At 47.0% G+C, this 17,027-nt stretch overlaps 1 protein-coding gene across 1 annotated transcript in view; it reads right to left on the bottom strand.

Moving 5' to 3' along the window:
* The window catches only part of FAM98A (family with sequence similarity 98 member A), a 360,584-nt gene that overhangs the window by 30,962 nt on the left and 312,595 nt on the right, over positions 1–17,027 (bottom strand). The window contains exon 7 of the mRNA XM_078649277.1: positions 9,984–10,151. Coding sequence (XP_078505403.1) covers positions 9,984–10,151 — 168 coding nt within the window. The remainder of the gene's footprint in view (positions 1–9,983; positions 10,152–17,027) is intronic.

Here is a 17,027-nt window from a genome sequence, read left to right as displayed (position 1 = left end):
AAACTAAGTGTTCAGTACAATATCACTCACTGCTCTTTTATGTCGAATAGCATCCGAATGTTTTCCATGGCAGACAGGAAGCCAGGCAACCTGTGTTGGGACGGGGGCGGGGCCGCAAACAGGAAGCAGACTGGAGCCTGCCCCTGCGCTCCTGTTTGTGAAGCCAGCCGGAAGATTTGCCTGTGAGCTAGCGGGGTTCCCGTGCTCGTGGAGAGCCCCGCCTGCTGCCGAGGGAGAGAGGGACACGTCGAAAGAGCCCGGTGAGTGGGGGGGAAGATGTGTGCGTGTGTGTTTGATTGGTTCAGATGCTCCGTCCATCACTACCCCCTTTTGTACCGCTTTTGGCCGCCATAAGTGTGGCAGGGTATGCTCAGACGTGAGTCCCTTGCTCACGTTGCCACTGGATCCAAGCAAGCCGGGCTGAAGACGGCTGGAATGCCAGAAACCGGTCCTCGGAAGGCATGGCTTGGCAGTTCGGGCTGGACTGTTCCCATGAGGCACAGGGTCAGACTGATTTGCATATAGCCATGTCTGAACTGGGGTGGCAGAGTGGGCTAAAGAACGGTGATGGATTAAACCCAAATCTTTTGACTCGGTGTGAGTGTTTGATCGATTCAGATGCTCCGTCCATCACCACCCCCTTTTGTACTGCTTTTGGCCGCCATAAGTGTGGCAGGGTATGCTCAGACGTGAGTCCCTTGCTCACTTTGCCACTGGATTCAAGCAAGCCGGGCTGAAGACGGCTGGAATGCCATAAACCGGTCCTCGGAAGCTTGTTTCCGGTCCAGGGAAGGCTTGGCTTGGCAGTTCGGGCTGGACTGTTCCCATGAGGCACAGGGTCAGACTGATTTGCATATAGCCATGTCTGAACTGGGGTGGCAGAGTGGGCTAAAGAACGGTGATGGATTAAACCCAGATCTTTTGACTGGGTGTGAGTGTTTGATCGATTCAGATGCTCCGTCCATCACCACCCCCTTTTGTACTGCTTTTGGCCGCCATAAGTGTGGGAGGGTATGCTCAGACGTGAGTCCCTTGCTAACTTTGCCACTGGATTCAAGCAAGCCGGGCTGAAGACGGCTGGAATGCCAGAAACCGGTCCTCGGAAGCTTGTTTCCGGTCCAGGGAAGGCATGGCTTGGCAGTTCGGGCTGGACTGTTCCCATGAGGCACAGGGTCAGACTGATTTGCATATAGCCATGTCTGAACTGGGGTGGCAGAGTGGGCTAAAGAACGGTGATGGATTAAACCCAGATTTTTTGACTCGGTGTGAGTGTTTGATCAATTCAGATGCTCCGTCCATCACCACCCCCTTTTGTACTGCTTTTGGCCGCCATAAGTGTCGCAGGGTATGCTCAGACGTGAGTCCCTTGCTCACTTTGCCACTGGATTCAAGCAAGCCGGGCTGAAGACGGCTGGAATGCCATAAACCGGTCCTCGGATGCTTGTTTCCGGTCCAGCGAAGGCTTGGCTTGGCAGTTCGGGCTGGACTGTTCCCATGAGGCACAGGGTCAGACTGATTTGCATATAGCCATGTCTGAACTGGGGTGGCAGAGTGGGCTAAAGAACGGTGATGGATTAAACCCAGATCTTTTGACTGGGTGTGAGTGTTTGATTGATTCAGATGCTCTGTCCATCACCACCCCCTTTTGTACTGCTTTTGGCCGCGATAAGTGTGGCAGGGTATGCTCAGACGTGAGTCCCTTGCTCACTTTGCCACTGGATTCAAGCAAGCCGGGCTGAAGACGGCTGGAATGCCAGAAACCGGTCCTCGGAAGCTTGTTTCCGGTCCAGGGAAGGCATGGCTTGGCAGTTCGGGCTGGACTGTTCCCATGAGGCACAGGGTCAGACTGATTTGCATATAGCCATGTCTGAACTGGGGTGGCAGAGTGGGCTAAAGAACGGTGATGGATTAAACCCAGATCTTTTGACTGGGTGTGAGTGTTTGATTGATTCAGATGCTCCGTCCATCACCACCCCCTTTTGTACTGCTTTTGGCCGCCATAAGTGTGGCAGGGTATGCTCAGACATGAGTCCCTTGCTCACTTTGCCACTGGATTCAAGCAAGCCGGGCTGAAGACGGCTGGAATGCCAGAAACCGGTCCTCGGAAGCTTGTTTCCGGTCCAGGGAAGGCATGGCTTGGCAGTTCGGGCTGGACTGTTCCCATGAGGCACAGGGTCAGACTGATTTGCATATAGCCATGTCTGAACTGGGGTGGCAGAGTGGGCTAAAGAACGGTGATGGATTAAACCCAGATCTTTTGACTGGGTGTGAGTGTTTGATTGATTCAGATGCTCCGTCTATCACCACCCCCTTTTGTACTGCTTTTGGCCGCCATAAGTGTGGCAGGGTATGCTCAGACGTGAGTCCCTTGCTCACTTTGCCACTGGATTCAAGCAAGCCGGGCTGAAGATGGCTGGAATGCCAGAAACCGGTCCTCGGAAGCTTGTTTCCGGTCCAGGGAAGGCATGGCTTGGCAGTTCGGGCTGGACTGTTCCCATGAGGCACAGGGTCAGACTGATTTGCATATAGCCATGTCTGAACTGGGGTGGCAGAGTGGGCTAAAGAACGGTGATGGATTAAACCCAGATCTTTTGACTGGGTGTGAGTGTTTGATTGATTCAGATGCTCCGTCCATCACCACCCCCTTTTGTACTGCTTTTGGCCGCCATAAACGTGGCAGGGTATGCTCAGACGTGAGTCCCTTGCTCACTTTGCCACTGGATTCAAGCAAGCCGGGCTGAAGACGGCTGGAATGCCAGAAACCGGTCCTCGGAAGCTTGTTTCCGGTCCAGGGAAGGCATGGCTTGGCAGTTCGGGCTGGACTGTTCCCATGAGGCACAGGGTCAGACTGATTTGCATATAGCCATGTCTGAACTCGGGTGGCAGAGTGGGCTAAAAAACGGTGATGGATTAAACCCAGATCTTTTGACTGGGTGTGAGTGTTTGATTGATTCAGATGCTCCGTCCATCACCACCCCCTTTTGTACTTCTTTTGGCCGCCATAAGTGTGGCAGGGTATGCTCAGACGTGAGTCCCTTGCTCACTTTGCCACTGGATTCAAGCAAGCCGGGCTGAAGACGGCTTGAATGCCAGAAACTGGTCCTCGGAAGCTTGTTTCCGGTCCAGGGAAGGCATGGCTTGGCAGTTCGGGCTGGACTGTTCCCATGAGGCACAGGGTCAGACTGATTTGCATATAGCCATGTCTGAACTGGGGTGGCAGAGTGGGCTAAAGAACGGTGATGGATTAAACCCAGATCTTTTGACTGGGTGTGAGTGTTTGATTGATTCAGATGCTCTGTCCATCACCACCCCCTTTTGTACTGCTTTTGGCCGCCATAAGTGTGGCAGGGTATGCTCAGACGTGAGTCCCTTGCTCACTTTGCCACTGGATTCAAGCAAGCCGGGCTGAAGACGGCTGGAATGCCAGAAACCGGTCCTCGGAAGCTTGTTTCCGGTCCAGGGAAGGCATGGCTTGGCAGTTCGGGCTGGACTGTTCCCATGAGGCACAGGGTCAGACTGATTTGCATATAGCCATGTCTGAACTGGGGTGGCAGAGTGGGCTAAAGAACGGTGATGGATTAAACCCAGATCTTTTGACTAGGTGTGAGTGTTTGATTGCTTCAGATGCTCCGTCCATCACCACCCCCTTTTGTACTGCTTTTGGCCTCCATAAGTGTGGCAGGGTATGCTCAGACGTGAGTCCCTTGCTCACTTTGCCACTGGATTCAAGCAAGCCGGGCTGAAGACGGCTGGAATGCCAGAAACCGGTCCTCGGAAGCTTGTTTCCGGTCCAGGGAAGGCATGGCTCGGCAGTTCGGGCTGGACTGTTCCCATGAGGCACAGGGTCAAACTGATTTGCATGTAGCCATGTCTGAACTGGGGTGGCAGAGTGGGCTAAAGAATGGTGATGGATTAAACCCAGATCTTTTGACTGGGTGTGAGTGTTTGATTGATTCAGATGCTCTGTCCATCACCACCCCCTTTTGTACTGCCGAGGGAGAGAGAGGGACACGTCGAAAGAGCCCGGTGAGTGGGGGGGAAGATGTGTGCGTGTGTGTGTGTGTGCACGCGTGTCTGTGTGTGTGCGTGTGTGCACGCGTGTCTGTGTGTGTGTGTGTGTGTGTGTGTGTGTGTGCAAACGTGTCTGTGTGTGTGCGAGTGTGTCTGTGTATGCGTGTGTGTGTGTGTGCGGGTGTAATAATAATCGGAAAGCCTTTTCACTTAATAATAATGAGAAAGCCTTTCACAAGACCTGGCTGCTTAAAGACAAATTAAGATCACTTCACTTGCTGTAAATAACTAAAAAAGCATCTCGCAAACTTTCCCCCTTGGGTGACTCTAAAGTGTAAGCATTTCATTTCTAATTGAGCGCGTTAACCGAAAGCGAAAGCGCGCCCACACAGCAAGCAGCCAGCAGCAAAAGCGCGCTCACATGGACAAATCTGAGACACAAAAAGCACGTGGCTGACTCGTGTCTCACATTCCCAGAAGGCGGCAACATAAGTTGTTGAGCTTGGACGCATGCTTCGCATGCTTTTCCAGCTCGACCTAAAAGGGCAATAAGATGCACACAGGACCGTGGGGGGCCCAGGTTTAGGAATTATGACCTTGTCAGCCATTCAGAGATCATGTGGCAGAACCTCAATTTCCAACACTTCATCAAGCATTGCCTTGATTGTGGGGATGGAATGTGAAAAATTTACCGGGACATCTATTTGGACCAGGTGACTTTGCTCCTTGAAGCTGGTATAGGGTTTCCGCCAGCTTCTCAGTAATCTTCGTGTCCAGCTGGGCTCTCTGATCGGGTGAGAGGGTAGATTGTAAAGTCTTGTATTGAGTCAGTGTAGAGGGGTCAGGTGAGTCGCGCCTGGCAGAAGGAGGAGTAATGCAAGGGGAATTCTGCCATGACTTGCAGGCCCACTGACATTTGGCCATCAGCACGACAAATCATGATAATGCGTCTGGGGGACTCTTTAGGTTTACATAGTCATTGGAATAGTTTTGATGATTCATTGTTCCATCAATAAGCCTGGCTCTGAGTAGATAGCCATGCCGACCTATGATTTCCCATTAGCAGTCGTCCAATTCTAGTTTTGCACTAAGCAATACTGCGTATGAGAGTTTAGGAGTGGACTGGCATTGACCCTCCAGCCGCAATAGTGTTATCACTAATCTGGGAATCTCTAGTATTCACGGTTTACGTCTACCCATCAAAAAGCGGAGGCTTCGGCCTCTCATTTATTCCTTATAAGCCTCCCAGAGAGTAGTCCTCAATCATATGATAAAGTATTTTGTTCAAAATATTGCCGCGAGTATGGGCGCATCTTAAAATCTGGATCAGTCAGCAACTAGGCCAACATCTAACCACTCATCCAGCATCATTTCATGCCCGTCATCGTCAGTTTAACAGGAGAGTGCCCTGAAAGGCCCAATGCCAGTGTTTGTATATCTAGCAGATGTTTGGTGTCATCCTCAGGGACCATGACATAGTCCTGCCTAGAGCAGGAGCTTTTCAAACCAGAGTAAAAGGTATAACATATCACACAGGATTGACCCTGCGCCAACATCCCACACCCCACTGACCCCATGAAGCGTGCCAATAGTGTAGGGCCAGTTGAAGTTACCCTAAGAGATTGAGATCGGTCTAGTTCTCAGTCGACGACGCCATTAAAGTCTTCACCTATCCCTAGTCGGCCCTCTGGCAGTCAGGAGGTCAGACAGTGAAGTGTTCAAGTAGAAAGATATTGGGTGGCATATACATTAACAATAGAGGAGGGAGAAACCCACAGTTTCCCAGTAATGACCACATATTTGCAGTGGGATTCATGCCATACATGTGTGTACATGAATAGGAGTTTAGTCTGAGGGAAGACTGCCATTCCTCGAGAACCTTTAGAAAAAGCTATAATATGCTTAAGAAGGGGCAATTGTTCCTTAGAAGGTGTCTCCGGCAAAAGGGGAACATCTGCTTCATAGTGATTAGCATATTCAAGAACAGCACTCCATATAGGCTTATCTAACAGGCTTTTAACATTCCATGTGACAATATTGAGACAAGTGGGAACTGGAGTTCTAAACCGATCAGTCTTCAACTATTATATATCTGAGCTTGTCGTCTGTGGGAATTTGGTGATGAGCAGATACTGACATAATTAGGCATTGTCCAGGGAGAAAACGTAAACTAATAATTAACCAACGATAGTAATCAATATAGCATTCCAATCATCCCACCCGTACCTCTGAAAACAGAAGCTACAGGTCTGTAGCTCACATGAGGTGCCTGCCAGAAAGGCCAAGATCGACTGTGTATTCATATAGTATTAATGCCCTAAAATATACCTTGAGAACTAGAACTCAAATAATAAAAATACACTAAGAAGAGAAACACCAAGGAAGGCGTGGCACCATGGTGCAGAGTCCAATCGTAATGAAGCAAAGGCCCTCACTGCTTACTGTGAGGCCCTCACCCCGTCTCAGTCAACATGCACAGACCTCATCCATGAAAAGTATATGTAGTACTGCCCTGGCAAAAGAGTTGAGGCCTGGGCCAGGTTAGAGTCATAAAAGTCTATGGAGTGAGCACATATCACCCAACACTAGACCCCGGAGGGTCATTCATACAGTTACAAGAGAGTCTCTGCTGGCTACCATTGTGTCTTCAACTGAATCAGTCTCTGTAACAGATCCAGGATTTGCCAGTGGTATCTTCTCCATTGCTTCTTGGGTCTTGACTGTGATGGGTTCTCTGTTGTGGCTGCCCGAGGACCAAGTGAACCATTCATGTGGATTGTTCTTTGTTCAGTTGCTCAATCCAAGGCCGCCTTTGGTGTTTTAAAAAAGAAGGCCTTAGATTGCCTGCCATCTGAGTTTAGCCCGGTACATCAGGCGAAGGTCCATCTGCATTGCCTTCAGCTTTTGACACCCTGAAAATTGGGCAAGTCTCTTCAGCACCTTGTACAGTCACGGAAGATTATTAATTTACTATAGAGTCATGGATGAGTTGCCCCTTCTTTCTAGCCATCTAAAGTATGACATCTTGGTCCCTAAAATTAAAGGTCCATCCTAGCCTCTGGCATAGAGCCACGGTCCAGTGTGCCTTTTGTATGATGAAGCATGGCGATAATTCTTAAGCTGCGCCCCCTGAAGGAGCACAAACAATGAGGAGTGATTTGTTCCAGTTGAGTGCCCTCTAACCCCTCCTGAAAGCCCACCAAGTGGATATTGTAATGGCGAGATCTGTTCTCCTCTTTTTTCAGGTATCTCACCGTACCCTCAAGCTCTCCAATCCTGCCATCTGGTTAAGTAATTTGGACTACGGCATTACGCAGGTCCTATTGCAGAAATAATACACCTGCTTCCACCTTGCCTATGCGGGTCTCGAGAGCACACCTAGCATTATCAATTGGGACTAATGGCAGCTGCACCCTCACCCCAGTTACGGGTCGCCCCATTTCTTCACCTTATCTCTATGTGGGTTCTGGCCTGATAAGTTTTGCCAATTTTAGGCTGGTGATATGCAGGCGGTGCTTTGTCTTTCACCATGGCTTTGTCTGGTAGGAGTCGACACAGTCACTTGTCAGGTAATCCCAGTGAAACCAGTGCCCTCAAAGGGGTGAGCCACCTGCCTGAATAGTGGTGTCAGGTGGGGAAGAGGCAACCAGCATTTTACTGTTTCCACTCCGAGGGCTAACAATTGAACTCTCCTAAAAACACTGGTCTTCCAGCCAAAATGGGGTTTCTCCCCATGGCACAGGGGTCACAAGGAGAGATCACACAGATCCATGGGACTACAAGCAGGTCACCGGGAGTATAGGTTCCAGCAACTATAACATGGGATCACAGGCTACAGGAGCAGCCCATTTCCCGTGCAGCGCCAGCCATAACCCGCTCCTTTTTTGTCCAGCTTGGAGAAACCACAGGGGGCATCAGAAGGTGTCAGAGTTTCTTCACTCGCTTCAGACATGTTGTGAGTGAGGCAGGAGGATTCAAGCAGCCTGCATCTGCCACTGTGCACGGCCCCGCAGGCGCCAGCCCCACAGCCACGGACCCCAGGATCCTCCTACAATGAAACACTGCAAGAGACAGCCCCAACTGACTCCCCAGCATCCCCCTGCCTCTCCACCTCAGGCCTCAATGACTAGGTCAAGCTAGGCTGGGAGGTAGCGAGAATTACTAGACCAGTCCTCCCCTCAGACGTGGCACATCAGTAAGCGGCAAGTCTCTCGTTCATCCATGACTGGGGCCAAGCTCTTTACTGTCAGCGCTGGTGAGCGCCACAGGCTGCCATGCTCCAAGCTGGAGTCCCTGGGACCCTGTGCCCTGGGACACCATCGGGTCCTCTCTCGAACCCCGCAGTCCAAGGTAAGGCTCCTTAAGGATGTGGGTCACGGGCTCTTTGCTCAATTAAGGGCTGTACAGCCATCTCCCAAATCCCACACTGCATCAGGGAATTGGTCAGTTTACGGTGAAAGTAGTGTGTCTTGGGGACCATTGGACTGTACCCCCGGTGTCACAGAACATCAGGATCCGCCATCCAGCTTGAGATGGAGGCAGCAACAGTAGGATTGTGTGAGATATAGCTGGGCTCAGGTCAGAGCTCTTGAGTTAGGTGGTCGTCATCTTGACTGCCAAGCCACGCCTGTACATTATTGTTCACCCTGGGTAGCACAATTACCACTCTTTAAACTCTTTATGCAAGCCTAAAGAGCATTCCACAACATTGGCTACGTGAACCTCAACAACTGTGCTCCGACAAACCTACCAGAAGCCCCATCTCAGCCGGACCCATACTTTCACCCTCCCCCCACCCCCGTGTGCTAAACCAGGTATGGCAGCTATGCCTTCTCCTACCTCGCTCTTGAAGCCTGGAAAGACCTTCATCTGCACATCAGAGCATACACCTCAGTTCTTGAAATCCGCAAGAAACTGAAAACCTGGCTCCTTCACCTAGCTCAGACTATGACTTGGTCCATATAGCTCTTGCTTCTGTGCCAGAATACCTTCTGGGGAGAGTAGTGCACTATACAAATACATACAACATAAGACAGAGTAATAATATGCACAGCACTGGGAAAGCCAATTGATCTTGCCTTTTCCACTTGCTGGCTTTCCCAAAGTTCTTTGCCGATGCTGTACAACAGGGGAGAGGGCAGGAAAAGGCATGCACTCTCATTCAGTGTGAAAGCAAAATTAAAATGTAGTACCCAGAATGTGTCAAAAGGAAATCAAAAGGATGGTACAGAAGCTATGCTTCAGGGAGGAGACAAACACAAGAAGAGGAAAAGAATAGCCAATGAATAAGCAAGAAATTAGAAAGACAAGAAAAATAAACAATAGTACGCAATGAGCAGTCGACTGTAAGGTTGAGAAGGTCCACAATAGTTCTTATGACAACCATCAACTAAAAGCCTAACAAGAACAGGATCACAGAGAAGATAGTTTGAACCAAGATTAGAAAACAGGCTAAGGTTAAGATTTATAGCACTTTAAGCAGGTATATGTAGGAAAAGCAACTATAAATCTTGATGAACGACTATCCAAGGTACTGTTTTCTGTATCAGTCAAATAAATCAAATGAACTTATGTGCAGTAAAGGCTTGAAGGCTAATAATGCATTCCCGAAACCTGCCGTGTTCCCACTTCCGTGTCCCTCCAGCCTGAGTGGAGAGGTGCGACTGGTGTAATGAGAGAAACAGGACATTCGTCCCTATGCAAGAATAATAAAATACTGTTTCCATAAAATGTTTGTGAAGAAAAATAAACACACTATGAAAGATGGAGCCAATCCACCAATGGCTGAGTAATGTGGGGTTATTAATACATGAATGACAACACCCAACTGCTAGACGTGGAGACCAGACTACTTATCCTTTCTTCTCAATGGACAGTAAAATCTCTCTGAAGTCAGCTACATCTATCTCTAACTGTATTCCAAAAACATTAAATGCAAACAAACCATGGCTCTAAGGTCAAAGAATGCATACCTTATTAATTGCACAAGCAGACTTTTCTCGGATAGACCCACTACTGGTTCTCAAAATTTTTGATAAATCGTGCCTTGCTGCCAGTAGGTGGGCAACAGAAATAGAACACTTGTTAAACAAGGCTGACCTCTTTGGCTGATACACCTTCGCCAGTTTTTCCGATTGGCTCTGTTGAGAAAGGAAAATGTATGTAATTGTGTTCTCACATAAACTTCTATTTTGGTTCTTATGAAAACACATGCATGACAAGAGAGCAAATAATATATGCAACCAAACTCATTTCAGGTATAATACAGATTTGTAATGCATCACAAGATTCTTCATTCCTTCTTATAGTTCTAACTTTTCTTCAACCCTTTTTCATGTAGCTACACAAGTGAAAGCCCAACCGCGTCTGATCGTACGCAAATGATTCATGTCTCTTGGCCAGAATGGGGATGAACAGACTATCCCTCCTTCCATACATCACCATCATCTCTCTGCAAGCCACAGAGCAGCAGCAGTGCGTAGACAAATGGGAGAGGAAAAGCAGCAGCTACTTACTGTTAGACCTGGCGCCATTGGCATGGGCATCCACTGCATTTTTTGCCTTTGCCTCCTGTGTTGTTGCTGTTTTGGACTGTATTCTGCTGGTCTACATGCTTTGGACACTTTGCCACTGCTGTTCAATGCCAAAGTGCAAGTGCTGCCTTTATAAAGTGTTGTTGTGGATTGGTGTTTCTATGATTGGCTTATTCTGATTTACTAGTCAGTCCCTAGTACAGTGCACTGTGTGTGACCAGGGCCTGTAACTCAAATGCTGCTAGTGGGCTGCCGCATTGATTGTGCCACCCACATAAGCAGCCTGTAAATGCCATTGAAGAGCCTGTGTGCAGTCTGGTACTGCCATGTCGCCCTGCTACTTACATGTTAGTCACCTCTAAGGTAGGCACAAGGTACCCCTGTGGACAGGGTGCAGTGTATGTGAAAGGTAGGACATGCCCTGATGATTGTAGCGTGCCCTGATAGTGAATTACTGCAAATTTCTGTTTTCACTATTGCAAGGCTACCTGTTCCAATAGGATATTATGGAGAGTTTGTTTATAACATCTTATAAACATAACTACCCCTGGGAACAAGGTGGGCAAATATAGTTTAATATGCCTGAACTCAGAATTCTGTTGTTGAAAATACTACTTTTAGAAAGTAGGTATTTTCTTGCTGAGCCATCCAGTGTGCCTCTGCTAGGTTTGTGTATTGCATGTCTGGTTGTTGGATGACAGGGGCTGGGGAGGAGCAGTGGTTCCAGAGAGCCTGATGAGTCAGGGTTGGGCTGAATAGACCTGGGCTGCATTTTGAGTAGGGGGAGGAGATTGTGTTTCACCTGAATTGGCCTCATCTGCCTTTCCCAATGCTGTCTCCACCTCCTGCCAGGAAGCTGCACCAGAGAGGACATAACTGTTTTTTACCAACCGCCGGGCTTCTCTGCCATCTGACAACAAAAGATTTTGTAGTATAAATATTGGGGCCCAGAACCCCGAACTGGGAATCAAGAGGAACCTCTGCCAAGGAGAAGAGCTAGAGAAGCTGAGGAGGAATACTGACCCTGTGCTGTTTCTGTGTGGGGTTGGCCTGCAGTGGCTACTTGCTGCCAAGGAAAGGAGAAAAGGACTTTGCTATTTGCTGTGTCCCCTGCTTGAAGAAGATCTCCAAGGGCTTGAATTTAGCTTACCTACTGTTCTGAAGTCTCAGGGATACAAAGACTTCACCATCAGCTCCCCTGAGCTTCCTTGCTGGGAGTTCTGACCTGCTCAGAGGAGCCTGCTGTTGTTTTGGACCTCTGGAGGCTGTTTGCCACTGGGATAAGTAATGTAACTTTGAGAAGATAGACGCATCTGCACCTGTTTTCGACGCATTGCCGAAGAAATAGTTGCCGCGCCTGCCTGTGGCTTGACGAATCGATGCACGCCACATTGAGTGCATGATCTTGAAGTTTGACACCATCGCACCGATTTCGATGCATGGCCTGCGGTGCACCTGCAAGAGCTCACGCATAGTTCCGGATCATCGCACCGAGGCGCCAAGTTTGTGGCATCGTTGGGGGACGCAGTAAGAAACCAACGCATCACCTCCCCATGCTGTAAGAAACTGAAGCATCACCTCCTCTTCGGTAAGGAACCGACGCATCACCTCCCCTGCGCTGCAGTAAGGAACCGACGCATTACCTTCCCCGGAGCAAGGAACCGACACATCACCTTCCCTGAGTGTAAGGAACCAACGCATCACCTTCCCTGCGGCCCGTTTTGTTTGTTTGCTTGACGCTTCCAAGGTACTTTGTGAGAAAAGTGCTGCATATGCAATGTGCTTTGAACTGAACTATTTCTACCATCTAAAAGTCACATTTTTATTACTGTGTTGTGGATTTTTGTCGTTTGGTCTTGTTTTGGTTTAGATAAAGATTACTTATTTTTCTATACTGGTGTGGTGTCTGTTTATAGTGTTTTCACTGTATTACTATATGTGTTCACAAAAGCTTTAGACACTGCCTCTGAGATAAGCCTGTCTGCTCATGCCAAGCTACCAAGGGGGTGAGCAGGGGTTATTGTAGGAGTGTATCCCCCTTACCCTGACTAGAGGGTCCCTATTTGGACAAAGGTACCTACCTCGGCCAAATAGAAACCCCTATTTCTAACATTTACCTTTCCAAATCAATGTCCATAACATGTTACAGAATAGTGTTGAGAATAGGCATCCTATTCATAACAAGCTGTGCTGAAAGCACCGACAGGCCTAACAGAACACACAACCTACAACTTGACAGAAGAAAAGGATTAACATATCACCATGAACAAAACAGAACATAATAATTTATTGTGGATCGTAAGCTGGATTGAATTTTTTCAGGGCCCACGTAGGAATTTAAATGATGCATGAGACTTTGAAGAGTAGAGATGCTTGTAGTGTTAGAAAATACAGACACCAGTAGGGGGTGTGGAATTCCTATAGCCCGACAGCCAGGACATATTGTTTGGGGTAAATGACAAGTTCATGTTTTTTTGTCCTTAGGAAAAGTAGGTCCAACCTACTGCAGCACAATCCTTTGGCTGCCAGATTACAGTACCACATTAAGGATCAGAGAACAGCATTCTCCGCAGTTAAGGTAATATTTGTGTCCTTATGTAAATGCTTTACAAATTTGTACTTATGATGTATGGATACAAAGCCTTTATTATTAGTGTGAGCGCTCTAAGGAAATGTAAGTTTAGACTGCACTACTGACTTTGGTTCCAGGATATAAATGTGTACAAGCATTAGCAAAGTTTACAATAAGAGGCTATGTAAAATGCTTCCAGAATCCTCTCTGATTATATGCAAATATATGCAAAAGCTTGAAAGCAAGATTGATGATTCTTTGCTTTCAAAATACAAAGTTTATTTTAAAATAAAGCAACTAAGACAAAAACATTTTTCTAACTTACTGTGAAATTGTAGGTACCATTACTGTGAAGCATCATTCAGTAAAATTAGTTGATGCATGCCCGTATTTCCCCCAAAATATTCATAATGGAAAATCAGTGTAACCAGTTTCAACAAAATTATAGGAGACATGAAAATAAACAGACATAGGCAAAGCCAATAGGTGTGACATTGTTGGTCAGCCTTTTGGTTTGGTCAATTTGTGTGTTGTTTTGGCATGGTTTTTGTAAAACGTTATAGTTGTGGAAGCTGCCAGGCCCTCATTGTTATATCAAACATTTGCAAAAGCAAAACATATTTCTGGTCTCAAAAACCACACATTGCCACAGTAGTTCCTGGCATTGAACAAAACAATTCTGTGTGCCAATATGCCCCTTGTGAAAGAGCAGAATGCTGTCACTCACAGTGAAGCAAACTGGGAGAGAGGGAGAGAAAGAGGAGAAGGATAAGGAGAAGGAGGAGGAGGAGACGGAGAAGAAGGAGAAGAGAGAGAGAATCTTAACAAAAATAAAAGCTTTAATGTTTAATTTTCCGATGTCTAGAATTGGCCTCCACTCTCCCAACTTCTTTTTTAACAGAAAGAAACGGAAATAGAAACCTTTTCTAACCTGAGAGTGAAGCACATTCTTCTATAGCGCCTTTCTGGAGCATAACCATGGTTTCTTTTCTGAGAAGTTTGAGATGAGGTGGAAGCGTCTTCAGAGGTGGATGAGGCTGTGGGATCTTCATGAATTCTAGGGTATGACCATACTTTACTATGTACAGGACCCACTTGTCCGAAGTGATTTTTCTCTATTGGTCGAAACGTAAGGAAATATTTCCAGCATTGGGGTTGGTTCATAGCTAATTGTTGCAGATGCTGGGGAGGTGTCACTGTTTTCTAGCATGGTCCCTAGCCAGAGGGGTTGTTTTCTTCTGTTTTGCTGTCTGGAGTTAGCGGCAGCTGGATGGGCTTTATACGACTGCTGGTGTTGATAGCCATATCTATATTGGTACGTCTGTGGCTGGAATTTCTGATAGTTCCCTTGAAAATAAGATCATCTGCCACGGGCCCCCCAAAAGGGTGTCTTCATATACTAGCGTATTCCTAAAGCTTGAGCTGTATCCGTGTCTTTCTTTATTTCCTATAAGGCATTGTCAATGTGTTTGCCAAACAGTGCGTCCCCATCAAACGGCATTTCTAAGATCTTACTTTGTACCTCAGGACGAAAGGTGGTAGACTTGAGCCATCCTTGGTGATGGAGAACTGCTGCTTGAGCTAGTTGCCTAAAACCTAGAGAGGCCAAATCCATAGGTATGTCTATAATTTCCAATGCTGACTTTTACCCTTCAAGCAGAATCTTTCTTGCTTCTTGCTTTTTGTTGTCGGGAAAACAAATTGGGGTTTTGGCGCAACATCAGACCACATTTGGTGGTGGTATCTCCCTAGAATTGCTGGGGAATATGTGGCACACACTGATGTGCCAGCCATAGTGGTGACTCTTTTCCCGAAATTGTCCAAGCGCCTTCCTTCCTTATCGAGTGGCGCAGTAATGGGTACTGAAGGATTCTGTGATCTTCGCTGCGCAGCATGGGAAATTACCAAATCCGGTCCAGGTTGTCTTACCAGGCATGCAGGTGCATCGACAGGGGCTTTGTATTTTTTGTCAATTCTAGGAAGGATTATCGGCACTGAATAGGGATTCTTCATGATTTTTACGCCTTCTTCCCAGATATGATCTATGATATGAATTGCATGGACAGATGTTCTGTTTTGGTCCTTAAAATCATATAAATCGAATAAATTAAATTCTTTTGAAAACCGCAATTGGATTATCACTTATTTGAAGGATTACAAAGCTGGGAGTGCGCTGGAAAAAGACTCTGCGTACGCGCAGAGAACGAAGCAATGTTTGAAGCAGCTTGGCTCTGCTGCACCTGAAACGCACCGCCTAAGAGCGCTCGAGAGCCCTCCCCGGGGCCAACATATTTGGATATGGATATATATATATATATATATATATATATGCAAGGTGTAACTGTTTTTGTATATATATATATATATATATATACACATATATACACACACACACACGCACACACATATGTATGCATGTAGTCTATAGTAAGGGCTAAAAATGCCCCACTTACATTGAGTTTTTATTTAGTAAACCTCTCACCCTTCTCAAGCATTTCTGTAAATCGGAAAAAGAAAGCATTAAGTGTAAACACAGCATTTATTGAAAAGAAATTGCAAGGGAATAAAAAGGCATTGTTAGACAATAAGCTGCATTTAAAAGCATAACCAGTAAATACTGGCACTGTGCCTTTAAGGCCTCCAGGGCCTCCTGTATCCCATCATGCCCAAAGGTGACAGTTAGGTCAGGTCTTTTCTATGGTAACATGAAGACCAGAACCAATGATGTATGAGCTGCGTGTAAGTTTCGTCCGGGGCGGCAGGACAGTTGCTTATGACTTTGATGAGGATTTCCCTAAAGAGAGAGAACTAGATTTACAGATAAGCAATTTATCTTTCACTTCCAGGGGACTCTCATCAATAGTCATAAGCAATTAACAGAATAGCAAGCTCATCCAACACACCTGCGGACAAATTGAGAATATACTAAAGCAGCTGTAACAATTATTGAAAGAGATTCCTTACAGAGGCCTGTCCTACTTGAGTGTCCTCCTCAGTGTCTGAGTCTAGACAGTAATGCCTAGTGAAAGTATGCGCTAATCTCAAAGTAGCAGCTTTGCATATTTCGGAGATGGGGACATTTCTTAGTAGAGCAGCTGTTGCCACCTTGTCCCTTGTAGAATGGGGCTTAGGTCTGTCAAGTAAGTGTTTATTTGCCAACTTGTAGGAGAATACTACACATGAGACTATCCAGCTCAAGATGATCTGTTTAGAAGAAGCTATGCCTGTCCTCATTGGATCGTAGTTGACAAATAGATGGTCTGATTGCCTGATGTCGTTGGTCTTTTCGAAGTAAACGTTCAGGACACCTTTGAGATCTAACAAATGTAAAGCTCTTTCTGCTGGCGCAGAAGGATTAGGAAAGAAAGTTGGGAGTGAAATAGTCTGGTTAATGTAAAATCAGAGATCACCTTGGGAAGGAAACGGATGTGTTCACATGACCACCTAGTTAGCACGAAAAACTGTGTGAGGCTCTTTAGCACATAGAGACTGAATTTCACTGACTGTACATGCTGACGTAATAGCGAACAGAAAAGGAGCTTTCCAGGTAAGGTGTTGTAAAGATGCCTTATGTATAAAGTTAAAAAACGTGCCCCATGAGTTTCGAAAGGACCACATTAAGGGGCCTATTATGATTGCGGTTTTTCCGCATCCTCCGGGCCGGCGGAAGCCACCGCCGGCCCGGAGGATGCGGAAAAACCGCAGCGGACCCACCAAAGACCCACCGCCACATTAGGATGGCTGGTGGGTCCTGGTTTCCGTCCGCAGCTTTTCCGCCGCGGTTGGCTTACAACCGCGGCGGAAAAGCCCTAATATGGTGGCGGTGTCTCTCAGACACCGTCCGCCATATTAGGATGGGGTTTAAAAAATGCTTTTCCGCGGCGGGTTTTCCGCCGTGGAAAAGCATGTGT

The sequence above is a fragment of the Lissotriton helveticus genome, chromosome 6 (assembly GCF_964261635.1).
Source record: "Lissotriton helveticus chromosome 6, aLisHel1.1, whole genome shotgun sequence".
NCBI classification, from domain to species: Eukaryota; Metazoa; Chordata; class Amphibia; order Caudata; family Salamandridae; genus Lissotriton; species Lissotriton helveticus.
Note: the sequence above shows the minus strand (reverse complement) of the source record. Positions and strands in the feature narration are given on the sequence as shown.